This window comes from Nothobranchius furzeri, chromosome 18 (assembly GCF_043380555.1).
Source record: "Nothobranchius furzeri strain GRZ-AD chromosome 18, NfurGRZ-RIMD1, whole genome shotgun sequence".
In the NCBI taxonomy this organism is placed as follows: domain Eukaryota; kingdom Metazoa; phylum Chordata; class Actinopteri; order Cyprinodontiformes; family Nothobranchiidae; genus Nothobranchius; species Nothobranchius furzeri.
In genome coordinates this window covers 25,777,508-25,799,335 of record NC_091758.1, presented here as the reverse complement: position 1 = coordinate 25,799,335, position 21,828 = coordinate 25,777,508, and the positions used below count along the sequence as shown (strand labels likewise).

The 21,828-nt window shown below is 42.1% G+C and overlaps 1 protein-coding gene across 4 annotated transcripts in view; it reads right to left on the bottom strand.

The window, feature by feature from the left end:
• stxbp6 (syntaxin binding protein 6 (amisyn)) overlaps positions 1-21,828 on the bottom strand; it is a 102,391-nt gene that overhangs the window by 6,991 nt on the left and 73,572 nt on the right. The window contains exons 3-6 of one of the 4 annotated variants that reach the window (XM_015969799.3): positions 16,212-16,342; positions 15,568-15,733; positions 13,076-13,150; positions 5,657-5,814 (exon numbers count right to left, since the gene is read on the bottom strand). In XM_015969799.3, coding sequence (XP_015825285.1) covers positions 5,657-5,814; positions 13,076-13,150; positions 15,568-15,733; positions 16,212-16,342 — 530 coding nt within the window. Of the gene's footprint in view, positions 1-5,656; positions 5,815-13,075; positions 13,154-15,567; positions 15,734-16,211; positions 16,343-21,828 lie in introns of all 4 variants that reach the window. The other 3 variants (XM_015969798.3, XM_015969801.3, XM_054741695.2) reach the window with 3 other exon arrangements.

Genomic DNA, 21,828 nt, shown 5'->3' with positions numbered 1-21,828 from the left:
CTGTGGGGGAAACCAGAGTACCCGGAGGAAACCCACGCATGCATGGGGAGAACACCCAACTCCACGCAGAAAGGCCACAGCCGAGCCGAGTTTTGAACCTGCAACCTTCGTGCTGCGAGGCAACAGTGCTAACCACTGCGCCACCATGCAGCCATATTGGATATAGCGCCTTCTAGAGTCCTGGAACCTCCCAAGGCGCTTTACAACACAATCAGTCATTCACTCATTTACACACACAATCACACACTGGTGGGGATGAGCTACGATGTAGCCACAGCTGCCCTGGGGCGCACTGACAGAGGCGAGGCTGCCGAGGACTGGCGCCACCGGTCCCTCCGACCACCACCAGCAGGCAGAACTAACCAATAGCGTTAGACTGTTTAGGTGCTTCAAATTGAACAAATACCTTGGCTGATGCAGAGTTGATGAATTTTTCACGGACAAATAAGTCTTTAAAATATATAAAAACACAGCATGACATGAGACTAATACTTGTAAAACAACGTGATTTAGCTCTGGTTGTCGGCCACAGAAGCACATTTATAAACAAGAAAAGTGAAGTTGCCATCTTAATAAATCGGATCGACTGACTATTTGTGTGATGTGCTTGTCAGCCACTAGATGGTGCCATTGGGTAAGAGAAATACTCTGGAAAAATTCTACATAATTTCTGAAAAGGGAAAACTCTGGAAGATTAGAATGGTTATCTTTCATCCTCTAAAGTCAGACATCTGATTTTAACAGACACACTTCTGAAAAACCAGTAGGTGTCTCATAATATTGTGCAAGTGATAAGGTTATGAAGCAAATACTATAAAAGCTAATGGGAACAAATGAAATGAGAAAAGGCAGCAAATGAGCAATTCACCATGGGGTTCATGTATTTATTTTCTCCAGAAACTGTTCAAACAGTGGCTTTAAACTTTATCACAGTGGGGAAGCTCATCTGTGAGCAGTAATACGATCAAGCAAGGCTTCCCAATTGTCTTTCAATCAGTGCACCATCACTTCTAGGCTATAATGCATACCTCAGATAATGACACTCCACTTGTGCTCGTCAGCAAAGGTTTGAGTAATTTTACAATAAGAAATCAAACATTTAAACGTTTTAAATAGAAATATTTGTGTGTTATGAAGAAAAAGTCATGCATATGGTCTCATAAACAGCATGCAGTTAGTTTTCTCGTCGTCTTCCTCCGCTTATCCGGGTCCGGGTCGCGGGGGCAGCATCCCAACTAGGGAGCTCCAGGCCGTCCTCTCCCCGGCCTTGTCCACCAGCTCCTCCGGCAGGACCCCAAGGCGTTCCCGGACCAGATTGGAGATGTAACTTCTCCAACGTGTCCTGGGTCGACCCGGGGGCCTTCTGCCGGCAGGACATGCCCGAAACACCTCCCCAGGGAGGCGTCCAGGAGGCATCCTGACCAGATGCCCAAACCACCTCAACTGGCTCCTTTCGATCCGGAGGAGCAGCGGTTCTACTCCGAGTCCCTCCCGAATGTCCGAGCTCCTCACCCTATCTCTAAGGCTGAGCCCGGCCACCCTACGGAGGAAACTCATTTCGGCCGCTTGTATCCGCGATCTCGTTCTTTCGGTCATTACCCAAAGCTCATGACCATAGGTGAGGATTGGGACGTAGATCGACCGGTAAATCGAGAGCCTGGCTTTCTGGCTCAGCTCCCTCTTCCCCACGACAGATCGGCTCAGCGTCCGCATCACTGCAGACGCCGAACCAATCCGCCTGTCGATCTCCCGATCCCTCCTACCCTCACTCGTGAACAAGACCCCGAGATACTTAAACTCCTCCACTTGAGGTAGGACCTCTCCCCCGACCCGGAGGTGGCAAGCCACCCTTTTCCGGTCGAGAACCATGGTCTCAGATTTGGAGGTGCTGATCCTCATCCCAGCCGCTTCACATTCGGCCGCGAACCTACCCAGCAAGAGCTGAAGGTCAGAGCTGGATGAAGCTAGGAGGACCACATCATCCGCAAAAAGCAGAGACGAGATTCTCCTGCCACCAAACTCGACACACTCCACACCACGGCTGCGTCTAGAAATTCTGTCCATAAAAGTGATGAACAGAACCGGTGACAAAGGGCAGCCCTGGCGGAGTCCAACCCTCACTGGGAACAGGTCCGACTTACTACCGGCTATGCGGACCAAACTCACGCTCCTCTGGTAAAGGGACTGAATGGCCCTTAACAGAAAGCCACCCACCCCATACTCCTGGAGCGTCCCCCACAGGGTGCCCCTGGGGACACGGTCATAAGCCTTCTCCAAATCCACAAAGCACATGTGGATTGGTTGGGCAAACTCCCATGCCCCCTCCATCACCCTTGCAAGGGTATAGAGCTGGTCCACAGTTCCACGGCCAGGACGAAAACCACATTGCTCCTCCTCTATCTGAGATTCAACTATCGATCGGACCCTCCTCTCCAGTACCTTGGAGTAGACCTTTCCAGGGAGGCTGAGGAGTGTGATCCCCCTATAGTTGGAACACACCCTCAGGTCACCCTTCTTAAAGATGGGGACCACCACCCCGGTCTGCCACTCCCTAGGAACTGCCCCCGATGACCACGCAATGTTGTAGAGACGTGTCAACCATGACAGCCCTACAACATCCATAGCCTTAAGATACCCAGGACGAACCTCATCCGCCCCCGGGGCTCCGCCGCTGTGTAGTTGTTTGACTACCTCAGCAACTTCTGCCCCCGAGATCGGACAGTCCATCCCCAGGCCTCCCAGCTCTGGTTCCTCCTCGGAATGCGCATTGGTGGGATTGAGGAGCTCCTCAAAGTATTCCTTCCACCGTCCGACTATAGCCTCAGTTGACGTCAGCAGCTCCCCATCCCCACTGTAAACAGTGTGAGCGAGTTGCTGCCTTCCTCTCCTGAGGCGCCGGACAGTTTGCCAGAACCTCTTTGGAGCCGATCGATAGTCTTTCTCCATGGCCTCACCAAACTCCTCCCACGCCCGAGATTTTGCCTCGGCAACTGCCACTGCTGCACCCCGCTTGGCTATCCGGTACCTGTCTGCTGCCTCCGGAGACCCACAGACCAGCCACGCCCTGTAGGCCTCCTTCTTCAGCCTGACGGCTCCCCGAACCTCTGGTGTCCACCAGCGGGTACGGGGGTTGCCACCACGACTGGCACCGGCCACCTTACGACCACAGCTAGCAACAGCCGCCTCGACAATCGCAGAGTGGAACAAGGCCCACTCGGACTCAATGTCCCCCACTGCTCTCGGGACGTGGTCAAAGCTCTGCCGGAGGTGGGAGTTGAAGACCGTCTTGACAGGTTCTTCTGCCAGGCGTTCCCAGCAGACCCTCACTATGCGTTTGGGTCTGCCAGGTCTACGCGGCATGTTCCCTTGCCATCTGATCCAACTCACCACCAGGTGGTGATCAGTTGACAGCTCCGCCCCTCTCTTCACTCGGGTGTCCAAAACATACGGTCGCAGGTCAGATGATACGACTACAAAATCTATCATCGACCTGTGACCTAGGCTGCCCTGGTACCAAGTGTACCGGTGGGCATCCTTATGTTCGAACATGGTGTTCGTTATGGCCAAACTGCGGCTTGCACAGAAGTCCAATAACAAAACACCGCTCGAGTTCTGATCAGGTGGGCCGTTCCTCCCAATCACACCCCTCCAGGTCAAGCTGTCATTGCCCACGTGAGCATTGAAGTCCCCCAGCAGGACAATGGAGTCCCCTGATGGAGCACTATCTAGCACTCGTCCCAGGGACTCCAAAAAGGGTGGGTACTCTGAACTGATATTTGGCCCATAAGCACAAACAACAGTCAGGACCCGTTTCCCGACCCGAAGGCGCAAGGAAGCTACCCTCTTGTCCCCCGGGGTAAACCCCAACACACAGGCAGAGAGTCTCGGGGCTAACAAAAAGCCAACCCCAGCCCTCCGCCTCTCACCCGGAGCAACTCCAGCAAAGTAGAGTGTCCAACCCCTCTCCAGGTCTCGGGTTCCAGAGCCAATGCAATGTGTCGAGGTGAGTCCGACTATATCTAGCCGGTACCGCTCAACCTCTGCCACAAGCTCCGGCTCCTTCCCCGCCAGCGAGGTGACGTTCCATGTCCCAAAAACTAGTTTCCTTGTCCGGGGATTGGACCGCCAAGGCTCCCGCCTTGGTCTGCCACCCGATTCACATTGCACCGGACCCTTCATGTTCCTCCTGCGGGTGGTGGGTCCACAGTTGGACGAGCCCATGTATCCGGTTCGGGCTGGGCCCGGCCGGGCCCCATGGGCGAAAGCCCGGCCACCAGGCGCTCGCTCACGGGCCCCAACCCCAGGCCTGGCTCCAGGGTGGGACCCCGGTAACCCTCCGGGCCGGGTACTCCGACTCTTCGTTTTCACCACCATGAAAGATCCTTCGAACCGTTCTTTGTCTCACCCTTCACCTAAGACCAATTTGTCATGGGAGACCCTACCAGGGGCACTAAGTGCCCCAGACAACATAGCTCCTAGGATCATTAGGGCACTCAAACTCCTCCACCACGATAAGGTGACGGTTCAAGGAGGAGCAGTTAGTTTTCTTAATGGAAATTATAATCAAACGAAAATTACAGTTAAACACTTAAAAATAAATCCAGGGTGCATTATGGAAGTTTGACAGTCAAAACATGTATAGAAATAATAAATGTCTTCTTCATACATTCTCCTGCAATGCCCTGGTCCTGTAGAATGAGCCCTGGCATTTTTACTGTGATTGCCTGTTTTTCTGTAAAATCACAGAAAAAGAGAGATGCTCGGGTCGAACAGGCTGCTTCATGCGCGTTCACGCTCAGGCATCGCCCGTAGCATTTGCTATCCGTAGCTTTAGCAGCAGAGAGTGAGGTAGTGCCACTTTGTCGCTGTTCCTAATGCCTAGTGATGAGCCTAGCTACCTTTCTGATGACCCTTAGCTACTTTCTTCTAGATATTTCCTGCAAATTTGCAACAAAATAGCCATTTTCGCTCCGAACCGTTCTTTGAACGTTGTTTCAGCTGTCATCAAGGATATGGACTTTACAGATACAAAGACATCACTGGTGCTATAGCTCACCTAGTTAGACGGTGGACTCTCGTGCAGAAGACCCGGGTTTGACTCTGGATGTGAACATAGTTTATTTAGAGTTAATTTTTTTACATTAATGGTATATTTTTTTACAGTAAGATGCCCAAATTTTTTTTGAGACTCGCCGAACGGCATTGAATTCACAGATAAAAACTATGTGGGTTCAACTTTCATTTTGGAACAATTTTTCAAGCAAGGGAAGGGAATGATCTGAGCATGTAGGAGGACTGACCCATCTTAAACCTTTGTCGGCTGTGCTGAAGAGAAAGGTACAGAACCAAATTATTTAATTAATTAGCTGCGTGTTCCCCAGTCCCCCCCCCCCGCGCACACACACACGGGACTTTTTCAGCTGTTATTTTTGTTAAGGAGTGTGCACGTACAGCATGCGCGCCTCGTGCACCAGCTTTTGTTACGCTTTTGGCCTGAGGGGGCAATCGCGAGCAATTAAATTTCAAAGCTCTGTAAAGTTTAAGCTTGAGAAAATAGTGAATAATAGAAAACTTTCATTTTGTTTTATTCCGATAGATGCAATAATGATCCCACCTCGGGGCTTTACGGTGTTTCTCACTTTCCTTTTTTTCTCACCTTGTGTGCAGTGACTGCAAACTGTTCAGCACTGTTCATCATGTCTGCGGTCCTCTCCTCAGCCCGACCTAATCGCTCACCGCGCTCATTCAGGGCCTGGCTGGCCTTCTGTACGGCACTCGTCACACTGTCTGCAGCTGAGTGTAGTATACTGTTACCTGGAGAAAAAGGATGGGAGTGAGGAAACAAGCCAGAAACAGCAAAGGGAAGCAAAAAAGGACAGTTGAAATATAGGAAAGAACGCCATCTTTAACTCTCACGGGCCATTAAAAATGAGGTTGCACTTCTACGTATATGCACCAAATGTTATATACAAATATTTTCATTTCACTCCATTAAAGCAACCTTTATTTAAACTTTTTATTCCCTTTAGTTGCTTTTAAAATGGGAGCACACTTAAAATCAGGCATATCCAAAGGTTGGCTAAGGGGTAATTTGCACAAATGTGATTTTTTGTGCAATTGCATTTTTCAAAAAGTTGAATTTGAGTTCTCCATGAGGCTTTTGATTTACTTTTAATGTTTAATGTTCATACTTTAATCTGACCCATTTTTGATTTCTAATACTTTTCAAAAATCTAAATAAAAAAGCTTTTCCCCATATAAATATTGTTTTATGTTTTTAACCATTTTCTTCAACCCTTTTGTGATCCTTGTACTATACTGGAGCCTTTATTACTCTCTTTCCTAAAGTACATCATGATAAAGGATAGTTAGCTGCAGCGACTGCCCCGGAGATCCAGCAGAAGATATAAGTGAGAGAACACATCCTTCGATGGCCGTGGCAGCCCTACGGATGTTTCCTCTGACAAGCCATTAATCTACCACAAGTTGGGAGATCTGTTCAGAAAGCTGCATGACAACTAGACCAAGAGCAGCCATCTCTCTGCTGCTTTCTCTGATTTTCTGCAATCGCAACATTCCACTGGAGCGCTTTATGTGGTTTTAGGGAGCCGTAGCTCAGGGCAGCATGAGAGTTTAGGAAAACAACTAATGCGTTGTAGAGCCATCGCCTACTCAGGTTTCCTTCACCCCCTACAGGAATCTGCCGTGTATGTGTGCGTCCCCCTGACTTCAAGACAGGTAGCCTGAGTGACGGGTAATTAGGAAGGCACCGGATTATGTGAGAGCCCAAAAGCAGACGGCAGAGACAGCTGCCGGTCCTTCACAAAAAAAAAGTCTGCTTGATAAAACAAAATCATTAATGTAGAGACACGCCTGTGCTGCGGACACACAAACAGGTGCACATATAAAGATTGAAATCGACATGCACACACACCAAACAGAAGTGGAAACACACGCATAAATATGTCCATCTTCAGTTTTGGAGAGATCACAGCAAATGAATCACTCTACACATGTAAAGCACATCTGGACCACTGATGAAATAAGCATCTGAGCTCTTGGAAAAAAGCATGTCTTATGACCACAGCATTACCACAGTGATTTAGTTTACACTCGGCTAAACTGCTTCAGTGGAAAAACTCACGTTTCTCTGTGAGGCTCTGTGTCACCAATAGGAAGTGTAAGACCTTTTCACCTTCAGACAGATTTCTCTTAATCCCCTCCTCCTCCAGCGGAGCTCTGGGAGTAACACTCCCATCATCCTCAGTACAACCCCCGCACTCCACTCCTTTCACTAAAAAGAACATCACCATTTATCTGCCCACTGTTTCTTTCTTCTTCCTCGTTTCATTTTTCTGTGTATTCTCAGAAGTCTGAAGCAGGCTGCGTTTGTGCCCCCAGAGGGGATGTGGTGTATCAGGGTAATGGAGATATGTGAAAACAGTACCACTAATGTGAAAATCCTCTCTTTTTCATTTGACATGATATGAATTACATGGCACAATACAAAAAAAAATCTTAAAAAAGATGTTTTTGTGCAGCTTTGGTTAACGACACACCCCTCTCAACAATATGAAAGGAATTTTATTAATATAACTTTAATACAATTATGCAAGATTTCTGGAACAATGGCCAGAAAAGAAAAAAGTTGTTTTTTTCTTACAACAAAGATTCCTATAAACTAGAAGCAATGACAGAAAACAAACATAAAGCAGGAGCGCCCTTCCTTTATTTAATTTGCTGTAGAATCCAGGCTGCATATTAGGCTGAACTCCCATGATGCTTATCAATGAGGATATCACGCTGAACAACAGGGCTGCATTTGCTACTGCACTTTAGGGGATTTATGGGATTACACAGTATACTTCAAAAACAAACACACCCACACAAGAAATCCCTCTAACAATACAGGCTGTGGCGCTTTCAAATTATTTCCATTCCGGCAGCAAGAATATGATTCTATCATCGTTGTGCTGGATTATGCTTTAGGGTATAACGTGTGGGAGTCTGAAAGAGGAGTGTGTCTTACAATGTCTCTTATGGAATAACGTGCACATGCTTATCAGCATTCTAAAAGATCCCATCTAAATTTATCTGCATTACTTCAATATTATAAAACAGGCTGCTAGGGCCGGGATATACTTGCTTTTTAACCTCGTGTTGGCGTAGGCAGCAGGCTGCGTCTTTCTGTACGTATTGCTGCTGCACGGCATTGCAATGCATGTAGTACTGGAGGAATCCACTAGAGGGAACAGTAGAGTACTGGATAGAGAGCTGGGTTTGTGGGTACAACCAAAAACAAACATGGTGTCAACGGAAGAGATCAGTAATTGGTTCATTTTGAGATCAGAGAAAAAAAGACAGCAGCGGTATCGTAGATGAAAGACCTCAAAACCAGAGTCACCTGAGCAAGTGTGTCTCGCTTGTTTAGTCAACTCCACCTACTGGTTCCTCGTATAGTTCAGTGTTCAAACATGTAGCTTTGATTTCGGGGGATGCGCACAAATGACACTTCAAATCAATGCAAGTTATGTGAGGCAGCCATTTTAAACGTGTACAATGATGTGAGCTGTAATAATCTGTGAACTGATATCACTGTCATTAATAATGAAAAAGGCCAAAAAAATCTAGGCTATATTTTGAAATACACCAGATGCACTTCACTGGTGCACGTCTCACATCCTGTCTGGCTCGTGTCATTTCTTTAACTTCATGACAAGCTGCATGCAGAGACTCAATATGGTGGAAACCTCCAGAGCTCTGCATTCGGATGTGAGTTTTGGTGTTTGGGGAAGCTCAATGGAAACGGCGTTGGATTAGTCGATGCTGGAAAATGTGGTAATTTTAGAATAACCAGTTACTGGCATCTCTGTTTGGAGCTACAATGATAATATGAGAGCTACTTTAAATGCATTTTAAAAAATCCCAATTTTTACATTTGAATTGAAAAATATTTTCTCCCCAAGTGACTGCAACATTTATGCGTTAGGACCTGAGACACGAAACTCTCTATGAATCCACGGGACAGCGAATTGAATCAAAACAGCATTTAGTACTCCATGTAACTGACTTACAACAGAGCTTGTGTGTGTGTAATGCATAACGTTGTTCCAAATGAGTCACAAAATCCTCAGGAACAGCCTTGCTGCAACTCCTGCAGGAAAAAACCTCATTGCACTTTAATTAATGCTAATCTTGGCATTACTAGTAGAAGCACAATAAAACTGAAGCAGAGATTCAAACATTGAGGGCACATCCCTTGACTTCTAACATATTTCTCTGTAGACCGTTATCGAGAGTTTTTGAATCACTTTTCTACATATTTTTAATACAGATTTTCACATTAAACTAAATTCATCCTCTTGTCATTCATTTTTTCTCCATTTCATTACAAATGGTTTTCAGTACTTCCTTATTCCCAAGAGCACTCCTTTAATACAAAGTAAAATTTATCACTGATATTTATGTCTTTCATGTTCTCCTATGCACCAAAAACACCCAGAAGTTCAACTTCCATTTGTGTCACATTTATTGCATTCTACATTAAAGTCAACTCTGCTCCTAAAAATAAACATTTAAAAAATTCAGCTCTGATGCTCACAATTAATTACTTCATTAACTGTTAATTCAGTATTCCAAATCCTCGTCAATGATGCTGGCAGCAGAATATTCCATTTGATTTGTTTTTAGTTAAGGCATGCATTCCTGCATTTGAATCACTCTTTTAGTCCACTTGATTGATCATTTTGTCTGCATTTAATAGGTATTAAAGAGGCACTAAACTAAAGTTGGGTACAAACATGAAACATTATGTCCTGAATGTACCACTGAGCTTCACCAGGGCGGGCGGAAAAGTAACTAAATATTCATGAAAAGCCTCCTTCTGATGGGTTTAATCAGAAGATGAATGTCATCATCACATAACGCATTAGCAGCCATCATTTCTACCATTACAGCCCTGGCAAAGCTTCCTTGTTTATTTGCTACATGCTGTAAATTACTGAGGTCAATATTAATGTAGAAGCACAATATGAGTAGACTGCCCTTGGACGGCGTGTTGTAATTTACCTCAGAACGGCATGTGACAGTGGACAGGGTACATGACTCATGACCTTTGGATGTAAACTTAAAATTGCTATCAGCATTTGCTGAGCAGTCACAGCGTCACACTGAGGGAAATGCATCCTTGGGCTCATTGAAGGCATGCACGCACGCACACACACTCACACACACACACACACACACACACACACACACACACACACACACACACCCATGTAGGGTTAGGTAAACTGAGTACTTTAGCTCAATATTTATATTACCTCTACTTGTGACCAATAAGCTGTGATACTCTATCTAAATATATATCACCCTGCCTGATCTATATAGTGTTTAATCAGAAGATTCTAGGATTCTTTATTCATTAGGGGTTTGTACACACTTCGTTTTGATTCAGAAAACAGTCAGGCTTACAAAAGTGACAATTTATTTTACAAACAATTAAAACGTGACAAATTGGTTAACTACTATTTACTGTGAGTGGATGGAACTAGAGGTGATGTCTGGAACCTATGTGTGAATGCGATGTTGGTCAGAACTTCTGTATCTCGGAGAGCTGAGTTCTAGATTTAAAAGAATTTGGTTTGCGTTAAGCTATGAGGTTGACTCTTATCAAAAACCACCTCAGACGCTATCTGTGTGTCTACATTATCCATATTCAGAGACCCTCTTGGTGGATCCGAAAGTCAGAGAGGTCGGATGACCGCTGGCACCGGAGGGCTGTAGAATACCGTGGTGCCGATCCTTTCTGTCCAGAGATGTCTCGGGTCACGACAGACGGATGGAACCGAGTGTCTGGGACTCTTAAGGAGTCTAAACAATATCAGCTTGTTCTGCAGGAACTGTCTTGTTGTATCAGCTTCGCAGGTGCGAAAAAAGGTTTTTGACGATGTGTCAAAAGCTTTGATGGTTAAAGAGGTTTTTGCTTCAGGTGGCTGGCCTGAAGCTTCTCTAGAACTGAAGAATCACCAGCGTGATCTGGTTTTAATGTTATGATGTTATGATTGTGTAGCCAACCAAAGGTTGACAAGTTTGGATGTTACCAAGAATCTCAGAAACACACGCCTGTTTTGATCCGGAGGCTCTGATCTGGGTAAAAGATTAATTATGTGTCATGGACTTTACCTTACTTTGTTCTTGTGAGTGCAAATGTTATGACCTGGTCAAGTAAACATGCTGAAACAATCATTGAGCACAGATTAATGAAACATTTCATTATTTTATGATTATTACAAGTAGCAATAAACAAATGTTTATTTAATGATTATCTGGCTTATAAGTTTTAGAAGTTCATATTTAATTTTAAATCTTCTTTCCTCGGTGAAGCAACGAGATTTAGATAAAACGGTGCTCTGTGAGGGACCTTGGAAAGAACGGGATGTCAATGTTATGATTCCAGGATGTCAACATGCAGTTCAAGATCTTGCTGCTTGTTGGCAGCTAGAATATAAAATCCACCTCGTAGGATTGAATTAGGTCTGTAGATGACCGATGACCTGTAGGTCATCTGTAGGTGAAAACTGACCATTTGTGGACATTACACCCATATCTATTTGTGTTCCGCCTTGAAAGTCTAAAAGCCCTCTGAGAAGTGCAGTGTATCTTCTGCTTTGAAGTTATTGGTTGCCATTTTTGCACAGTTATCCCTAAAACGGGTTTTCCATCGGATGAATACAGTAAGTGGCGTGTAACGTAGACACGTTTTTCTTGCCAGCTTGGGGGCACGTCCCTTCCCACCAGGAGAGTTTCACTTGCAAATCAGCAGCAAAAACGTTCACACAGCTAGTCCCGCGAGGTCATAAAATCACAAGAGAATTGCAGGATCATGCATGATTTCAGCATGTAAAAAACAGACTGGAAGTGTAAAGTTTGCAAAAAAATGTGAAGATACGCTTCTCAGACACGTCGGAGAGGTGCAGCTTAGAGGGCGGTGGTGAAAACACACTCATTGACAACGCTTCTCATGTGTTACGCAATGCTTCTGCATCATGCCTCATTCTCAACAAGTGGAAGCACAACACTGTGCTGTGAAGCGCCGTGGGAAGAAGAGCACTTCTACGGGACGCCCTTGTTGCCCTACGGTCTTGTTCACATCACCTGCGAAGCGCCGCAAAGCATGGCGAAGGCTCGCACCATGCAGCAATCGTTTCTGCATGTGCTCTACTTTTTCCACGAGCCATGAGTGAGCTGCGTTGGTTCTGGTAGGAAGTCAAACCAAAACAGAAGAGGCAGGCTGGTAAATTTAACAAAATAAAGAAATGTTTCTAAATAAAACACAGTGATTGATAAATGTGATCATTTTTGTGCATCTAAACAGACTAGAGAGATGAAAATGAACAAAGACACACACACACACACACACACACACACACACACACACACACACACACACACACTCCAGCGGAGAAACACAGTGTTTCCATAATTTTAAATGCACCTCACCCTAACCACAAACATTAGGTTATTTACTGAACCATTTAGAAAGGAACTGGTCTTCAAAACAGCAGCAGGACTTGCACAGTGTCCCTCATCAACAAGCAGGGCACTGGTTACACACACACACACACACACACACACACACACACACACACACACACACACACACACACAGCAAGGGCATGAGGGGTTGGGGTTTGTAAAACAGTAGGTGTGTGCAGAAGCGTTCGTCAAAAATTCTCGCCTGATGTTAACAGATGAGCAGCGGGCAGCGCGCAAATCTCATTCAAAACTTATTGTCCTATTTTTACATAATAAAATAAAACAGATATTTATGTAACTTAACAGCTTAACATAAAACATATTTTCCTTTAGTTTCTTATACATTGTGCTTTAAATGGTTAAACTACTGAACACATGACTTACGCTTGACGTCATATTTCGAGAAAACACACGAAATATTTAAAATTATTAAAAATTATTTAATTATTGTAGTTAAAAATACAAACAAGACCTGGAACACATGTTTAGGTAAGGATATGATGATTTTAATTTTTTCTCATTTATTTTTAGAGCTTACCTTGTTTTTTCTGACGACCTTGATGCGAACCAAGGTCTTTCCCCATTCTGTTGAAAAAGCCTTTGCAACGATAAACTACTGTGATGAAAGAACAGTCACATTTAGCTTTCATGTCTGTCACGAGATACACTCATGAAATTAATTAGGCAGTTGAATGTTTGTGATGTTATTTTTGAATTATGAGTCAAACACTCACATTTTTATTATGTATTAATAAATCAAAAATCTTGATCAGTTGTTAAAAGTGATTAAATAAAAGAAAAAGTAAAGAGCACTACTTTATACATGTTAATGAAAATTTTTTTGATTCTCACATTAATATTCTGTTCATTTTTCGTCATGCCCCAACACAGGTAAGTAGGGGATAAAGGCTCTAACGGGAAATGGGTTGCAACATGAATATATCACTGTGGGCAGCAGTCTGAGTCAGTGCCGATAACTAGGCAGTGAGCAAATTAGCCTTTCGTTCTAGACCAATTACATGCCTCATAAAGGATCAAAATTATAGGTTTTTGCATCTGCTCCACACAACGCCACCTTCTACAAAGACCAAAGAAATCGCAACCTGCTTTCTGCAGGATGAGAACTGATCTAAGATGAGACTGATGTTGGTACTCAAGGAAATAGTGACTCCCGTTCATTCACAGTTTTTTTTTTTTGAGGATTTTTGTCCATGTCGTGCCACTTTTGTTCTAAAATATCAAATATGCTCAAGTCATCATCAAGTCAACAGATGCAAGTCCATTCAAGTCGCAAGTCATTGGCATTCAAGTCCGAGTCAAGTCTTTACAGATTTTATCAAGTCAAGTCAGAAGTCATTTAAATAATGACTCGAATCTGACTCGAGTCCAAGTCATGTGACTCGAGTCCACACCTCTGACCAGAGCACATTTTTTTTTATTATTATTATCATGGACCCCACATTGGAAAACCACCACTTATGATTGCTGTGATCATTCCCTGCAGGAATTTCAGGACTGTCACGACCGAGTGGAACTAATAACAAAATCCAGTGATTTTCCACTTGGCAGTACAACTGTGTTTTTGTCCTTCTCACTCCAGTGATAATAAAAATTCCTTTGCCAAATGATTTGCTTTGCACCAATGAGCACAGATCTGTTCTACTTCATCTATGTGCAGTGATTAGGAAACTTATATCAGTTCTGGTTGAATCTGCCATTTCAGGCGTTTCTGCAGATTGAGTCTCCCACAGTTATGGTCCCACACCTGAGCAGCGTCATGATTTTTGTTTTGCACTGGTGTGAGACTTAAACTGTAGTGGACAGAACTGAGAGAAGGCGAGCAAGTCTGCTTTTCTTCTCATCAAAATGAGCAACGTTAACTGTCAGCTTCATTAATCAAGCGCAAAACCTTCCCTCTTCCTGTCATCGGGGAGTTCACCATCAATTAGGGGGCAAGCATTTGACTGAAATGTCTTTTTAAACTAACACATATGCAAATTGTCATTTTAATAATATTCTCTGTATGTGCGTAGTTGATGTGCATCATTTTTCACTACATGAATATTTCTACTTCGCTTCGGGAAGCTACCATCTTCCCACCTACGCTCACTGGGAGTAGAGGATGAACCAAGGTCAGCAGAAGAATGTTAAATATGGACACGACTGTGATTGTAGGAGGGAGGTTGACGCAACATAGCAGGGTTAGGACGATACGGCAGCTTTATCATGAATGAGTAGATAACCATTTCCCACACATTGACAAAAAAGAAACTCAAAGCCTAAGAGAAATTACAGAATTAGGTTTTTGCCTCGCTGCATCTAGATTCATATGAATGTAACCCAAAGTTGTAGGGCAGATGGACAACAAGCAGTTTTAAGATATTTTCTATAATTTATTACATGAATAATAGAGCAGGCTGAATGATACTCTGAGCTGAGGATTGAAGATAAACAGATCAATATCTGATAGAACCACCCAGGATGTTGCATTTTCAATGGCACCCACTCTCCACTACAAGCTAAACCAACACATATTATTTATATAAAACATCTGGAAACATGCTCAAACTTGATCTGTTCACCTGGTTTTCTTTATCCTTTTTACAGGGGGGTGTTTTTTCTCTCCCTTCGATCTTCTGATTTAGTAAAAGAGGAATAACTAAATGTTAAGAATGAGTTAAAAATGAGTTTCATACAGAAAACATATAATAAAAACTGTAAACACCAAAAATAAAAAGAGTAACCTGAGTAATTATGTGTGCTGTAAAAACTAGCTTATGCCAGTCAGATGCTTTGACTTAAAGCTGACATATTTGGTTTGACATCTTCGTCCCCAGAGTACATAAACATATGCTGTGTACAAGGAATAAGCACTCATTTTCATACACACCAGGTGCTGGTTGTCATCACACATAATTACATTCAGAACTCACAGCAAACGGGTTACATCACTGTAAAGCCATGCCTTTATGACTGATTTAGTTAAATGAAGTTAGCAGCATTTGTTTTTATCTGTTTTAGATTTCTTACCGCCGAGCAGCTTGGACTGACAGTTGACAAACTCGGGTTTCCGCGCTGAGCAGTAGCGTTGGCAAGAGTGGTGAAGAATCTGGATGAAGGTGCACTTCTCTCCTCCTGAACTAGCAACCCACTGATCCAAACCATTGTCAAACATAAGGTCAAACTCTGGACAGTCCTTAAAGACAAAAAGAAGACAGAAGTAGGACTTTTGCTCTTGTATACATAAAATTATAGTTTGTTGAAACCACTGAAATTAGGGTTGCGTGATATCCCAGCATCAACATCAGCATCGGCTAAGAGTAGTCATTTTTTTTAACATTGGTCTCGATCCAAACAGTAAAATTGGGTCGATATTAACCACCAGTGTTACTTTCTATGTTGGTTTTTGCATACATGTTTCAGGAAGGGGGAGGGGTTAGGCCATGGGGTATTGTTTTGGCGTGATGCGATAGTGATGCAGTGCAGGAGTGTGGGGCTGAAGCAGAGAGGGAATGTAGATTAGTGTGATTGCTTTTACACACTGTCAAAAGTGTAGAGAAATATATATATATTTTAGCTATCATTATTATCAGTGATCAGCCATAACAGTAGTATTAATATCAACTATCGATATCAGTCCAAATTTTAATATTGGTGCGACTGAAATGACTTACTTTGCTGGTGTCAATGCCATTGACCTGCCGTAGCTGGTCGAGTGTCCACTGTGATCTTTTGATGAAAGACGAAGATCCTTGGAACTGCTTCACTTTGGTGATCGATACGTGAGAGGGTTTCTTATTTGTGACTGTGGGGAAAAAAAAAAAGAAAAAGCAGCAAATCAGGTGGATGCATCCATGTCTAACATGAAAATTAAAACCCTAACCCACGTAAGTTCTTCTAAAAGGACTGAACTTTCACGAGGAACATCATACATGCATGCATCCTGTATAAGGATGTGCAGTAAAACCAGTCAACATACGTCTGGACAACTCTGGATTCTGAGACCTTTTTGTCTTCATCAGTAACAATAGTCTTTTGTTTCCCCAATATAACCCCAGAACAATCATTTGCGGTCGTGTCATCTCAGAGCGCGGGATGTGCTTAGTTCACTTCCCTCATGCTTCTATATCAACTCTAAAAACAAACACTACCAGCTGTCCATTATTTTCCATTTTTCCAGTTGTTCAGTCTCACTTTGCTAAAGCTGCACCGCACCCGTCTCTCGGGAGGATCTTTAGAGGTAGGACTCATTGTTGCATCAGGTGAAACGTTCGGTTTGCAAACTCCCATGAGAAAATGGCTGTTTGCTTATGTGTTGTGTATCCATTTTGACAGCTGCTGCTAATACTGGTTCATGTTATTCAAGGGTGGAAGGAACAAATGGACACAGAGATGGACGCAGCAAAGATAGAACAATAGACTTCTTTCATGTTCTAGAAGACTATTAAATCAAACAGATTGGTACATATCAGACAGGCATTGATCCACTGATTAAAAAAAGTCTATCCACTTTTGCTTCATGACCAAAACAGATAACTGAAAATTTTTTGTTTTTGATTAAAAAGTCAATTTGCAACAATCCTGTGATTAAAACATTTATCACTTTTAGCCATTACAGATTAGTGAACTCATGAATGTGAACAAAAAAATAAAAAAAAATGAAAAAAATAATAGTATCTATCTATCTATCTATCTATCTATACATATATATATATATATATATATATATATATATATATATATATATATATATATATATATATATATATATATATATATACATACATACATACATACATACATACATTACATACATACATACATACATTACATACATACATACATATATATATATATATATATATATATATATATATATAAGTTAAAATATTGACAAACCTTCAAAATAAAAGAAAGAAAATGTAAAACTTTTAAAACTTAAAGTCAATATCAAGTGTCTAAATACTAAAAATGTTTCAGTTGAAGACAATAAAGTATTATAGTACAAGAAGACAATGTCTACATTTATGGATATGGGGTGCAAGAAGGTTAACGCAGAGAAAAATCAATTTGTGGACTACATGGTGAGTGTGGTCACATAAAACCTTCCGCAGTTTAAAGTGACATTGTCTACTTTTTACCAATAATCTCTGGAAATATCCATCAAAATGTTGTAGTAAATGACTAAAAAGATGCCCAGTTGTTGAAAAAAATTGGCAGTTCCATAACATGTATAACCATGAAAATCTGTTGTAAAATACATGGGAGCGGGTCTAAGTCTCTGTGCAACAGCATATTGGATGCCATGTTTCCTTTTATGGAAGTCTGTGAGGACAAAATGCATTTATTGATTTGTAACAAATGGTTGCAAAACTTTCACCTTTGATAAACATTGTTGCTGTACACATTTACCTCTTCACTCACTGCCAGCGATGAATAGTAATCCGATGTTGTTATTTTGCAGGAGGTTGCACTCCCAGGTATTTTTTACCCTAATAGTCATCTGTTGGTAAGGTCTTACTTGAACAGCAAAATAATGCTTGCTTGCAGTGATTTAGGTATGTACTGCCCCCTGTCACCAGAGAAACTACACACTGTCACTTTAAGAAAAAATAAAAGCAGCATACTTTTAATAAGATACATTTATAAATCTTTAAAGAAAGAATAGTGAAAAACACTGTATACATGTTTGAACAATGTATTCATGTTGTCTCATTTTTTGGGAAAAAAATGATAATTCTAAATTTTTACTATTGTAAAAGATATAAGGATGCACTTTTACATAGTAAAAAATCTAAATGGAAACCATCACCTGGTTTGCTATTGCGAGTGGGCGGGGCCTCGTATACTCAGTCTATTGTAAAATGTAGTAGCATAGCGGCATTACACCAATTCTTGTCTTAAAGCATTCAAACAGAGTATTAGGATCAACACCTTCATGTTAGAAATATGATTAAAATGAACCAAACATTAAATTAATTCTATCTGATCAGTTCCTCACCCTAAAATTACAGCACACTTTACCTGAAAGCATCTATTGTTTTCTTTTTAAACCCAAAACTGTGACCTTGCATATAAATCACTGAACTGCACCACTGAACATGTGAAAGACTCAAAATATCTTGAGGCCCTGGAGGTAAACTGTCAACACTTCAACAGATGTCTTAATAAAACCGCCAGACACCTTTGAGGCTCTCAAATCAATTTCATATTCAACTGTCGACTCCCACCTTGTCTGGGCTGCTCCCTTGAATATTAACGCTATTACTCAAAGCGAGAAAAGACGGCTTTATTGAAATAGAAACCAAGTGAGGAAAAACAAGCTCCTGAGGTTCTAGTCAACTTCAATCCACTTTTATGATACATTTAATTAAAGAGGTCCTAGTTGAACAGTTTGTTTAACATCATCAAGCATGATGTTGAATTATTTTCTGTAAAATGATATTTTGCATGGATTTGAAATCCCACCCAGCTTGAAAACACTCTAAATACCACTTATTAGTGCTGTTGCCAAGTCCCTCAGCGGATCCACTGAATTCTTGTGGCAGTGTAAAGATAAACATATATACTTCCTTATAAATAAACTGAAAATATGAACCTTCGCAATGACAACTTGTGATAAGAAATCACACCCTGAACCAGATACTAAAGTGTTTAAAACTCAATAAGGAAAAGAAAAAGGAAGGAAAGCCTAAAGCCATTCAAAGGCTACCAAAACACATTGTTTCCATTCACGAGGGCTGGCTTTCAGGGGAAAGCTGTGCTGGTGTTCCTGTCCTCCTCCATTTCTCATGCTCCGATGGTGACATACTCTCACTTCCTGCTGTGTAATAAACAAAAAAAAAAAACCTCTTGTTGTTTCTGACAATGTGAGAGGTTTGCAGACAGAAGGAAAGGTCACACAGTGTTCTTCGCAGACTGCAGGCTTCAAAAAGGAATCGGGATCAGATTACCTTCAAGGAAATGTTATCACAGTTGTGGTTGTTGTAAGAAATGCAGGAAATACTGATGATTGCATGAATGTAAACTCACAATGAGACCACCTACATGGACATAAATTTTACTTTTCTTATTGCTTGTTTAGATAGAATAAGTATTTTTTAACTCCCATGCTTGCAAAGAGACTCAAAATATGAAGACAAATATTCACCGTACAGTCTGACGGTGCTGCTGCTTGTTCTGCCAACATTCACCCACCGAGAGATCCACAAAGCAAGACACCTCTGCTGCTTTTAGAAACTCAAAAATCTAAGTTGCCACACAGTCCTCCATTTATACCTCACTGTAACTGATAAAGGTCAAGAATGTCTTGTTAGCTGGCCTGAAAAGTTGAAAGTGTTCCAAGAGCTCAACTCTTCAAAGAAACATTTCTCTGTTTTTATCACTAGCAGGTGGGCTAAGGGTCCCCCGACCAATCAAGACTCACTCATCAATAGTCAATCTGCTCCACATTAGGCACATGGTTGCCAAGGGGATCTTGTTTTGAATAAGACAAATGCACACTATAGAAGAAGAGGGTTACACAACAAATTATGAGGCCAAAGGCCACGTCTGACACTTAAAATCCATTTGAATAACATTGAAACCAGGAAAGGCTAGCGAATGCTAAGTTCTGCACAATAAAGAAACGTTGGATCAGTGTTTGTCTGGCTTGGCATGAGCTTGGTCTGTGTTTGTTTAATAAAAGCGCTATCAGGGGACATATTAGGAGTAGGATGAAGATATGACTGGTCTCAGTAAAGCAAATGAGTCTAAAGTTTTGGAAATAAAGGCAATTTTTATATTTAAATTACTTAGGTGGGTCTTTGGCTAATTAAATTTAAAAAAAGGATATTCTTGGCTTGCGTGAAGAAACGTTTGGGCAAAGATTCCTAGGATTTTGTATTGGAAACAATGTGACAAAATTATAAAGAACAGGCAAAATAAGTATTTGACCCATCAGCATTTCTATCAGTAAGGGTTTTTCTAAGTGGGCTATTGACACAAAATTTGCACCAGATGTTGCCATAAAGCCAAATATTCAATTCAGACTAAGAAATCAGGACATTTAAGTACACAAGTTGAGTCACAATAAATAAAGTGACACGACACAGGAAATAAGTACTGAACACACTTTATTTAATACTTTGTAGAAGAGCCTCCGTTGGTGTTTACAGCTTCTTGATGCCTCTTGTTTGAAGAAGCCAGTTGTCTGCACTGCTCAGGAGTGATTCTGGCATAGCTTTTCCATGGGATTTAGGCCTGGGCCATTCAAGCAACTTGATTTTCTTTCTTTGAAACCAATTCCTTGTTTCCTTGGCCTTCCGTTTGGGATCATTGTCTTACTGAAATGTCCACCCTCTTCATTTTCAGCTTTCTGGTAGATGGCAGCAGATTTTTATCCAGAATGCCCCAGTACATTTCTCAATTAATCCTGCCTTCAATAATATGAAGTCTTCCAGTACCCCCTGCTGAAAAGCAGCCCCATCATGATGCTTCCACCCCTGGACTTCACTGTTGGTATGGTGTTCTTGGGGTGGTGGGCAGATCTATTTCTTCTCTGGACATGGTGTGTAGAATGGCAGCCATAATTTTGGTTCAATCTGATCATACTACAGTCTCCCAGTAATCCACACGCTTCTCTAAATGCTGTTTCCATAACTTAAAGTGAGCCTCAACATGCTTTTTGTCCAGCAATGGAGTCGTGAGGTAAGCATGCATGGATGCCATGGTGGTTCAGTGTATTGCTTATTGTTTTCTTTGAAACAACAGTACCTGCTGATGTAAGGTCTTCCAGTTCTGCACGAGTTGTTCTTGGCTCTTGGAGAACTCCGATTATTATTTGGACAGGAACCTTACATGGAGCACCTGATCGTTGCCGGTTTGTGGTGAACTAATGCTCTTTCCATTTCCTGATAATGGTCCCAACAGTGTTCACAAGAACATTCAGCATTCTGGAAATGCACCTATAACCATTCCCATCAGAATGCCTTTCACCGTTAAGATTACAAAGATGTTGGGAGCAATTTTTGCTTTTACCCATCATGAAGTCTTTCCTGTATGCCTCCTGGGTAGTGATTCGCCTTTATAGGCCATCAATCAGGACTAAAGCTGCTGATATCAATCAGTACTGATGGGGCAGAGTTTTTCTCTCAATACTGACAACTTTCTATGCCATTGTGCACATTATCTTCATTTGTTTAATGCTTTTACACTTTATTACACATAACTCAATTCATGGGCTTAAAAGTATAGGCGTATTTGCATGATTTAAATACTTGAGTTGGTATGGACATGAGGCAGAAATTCATG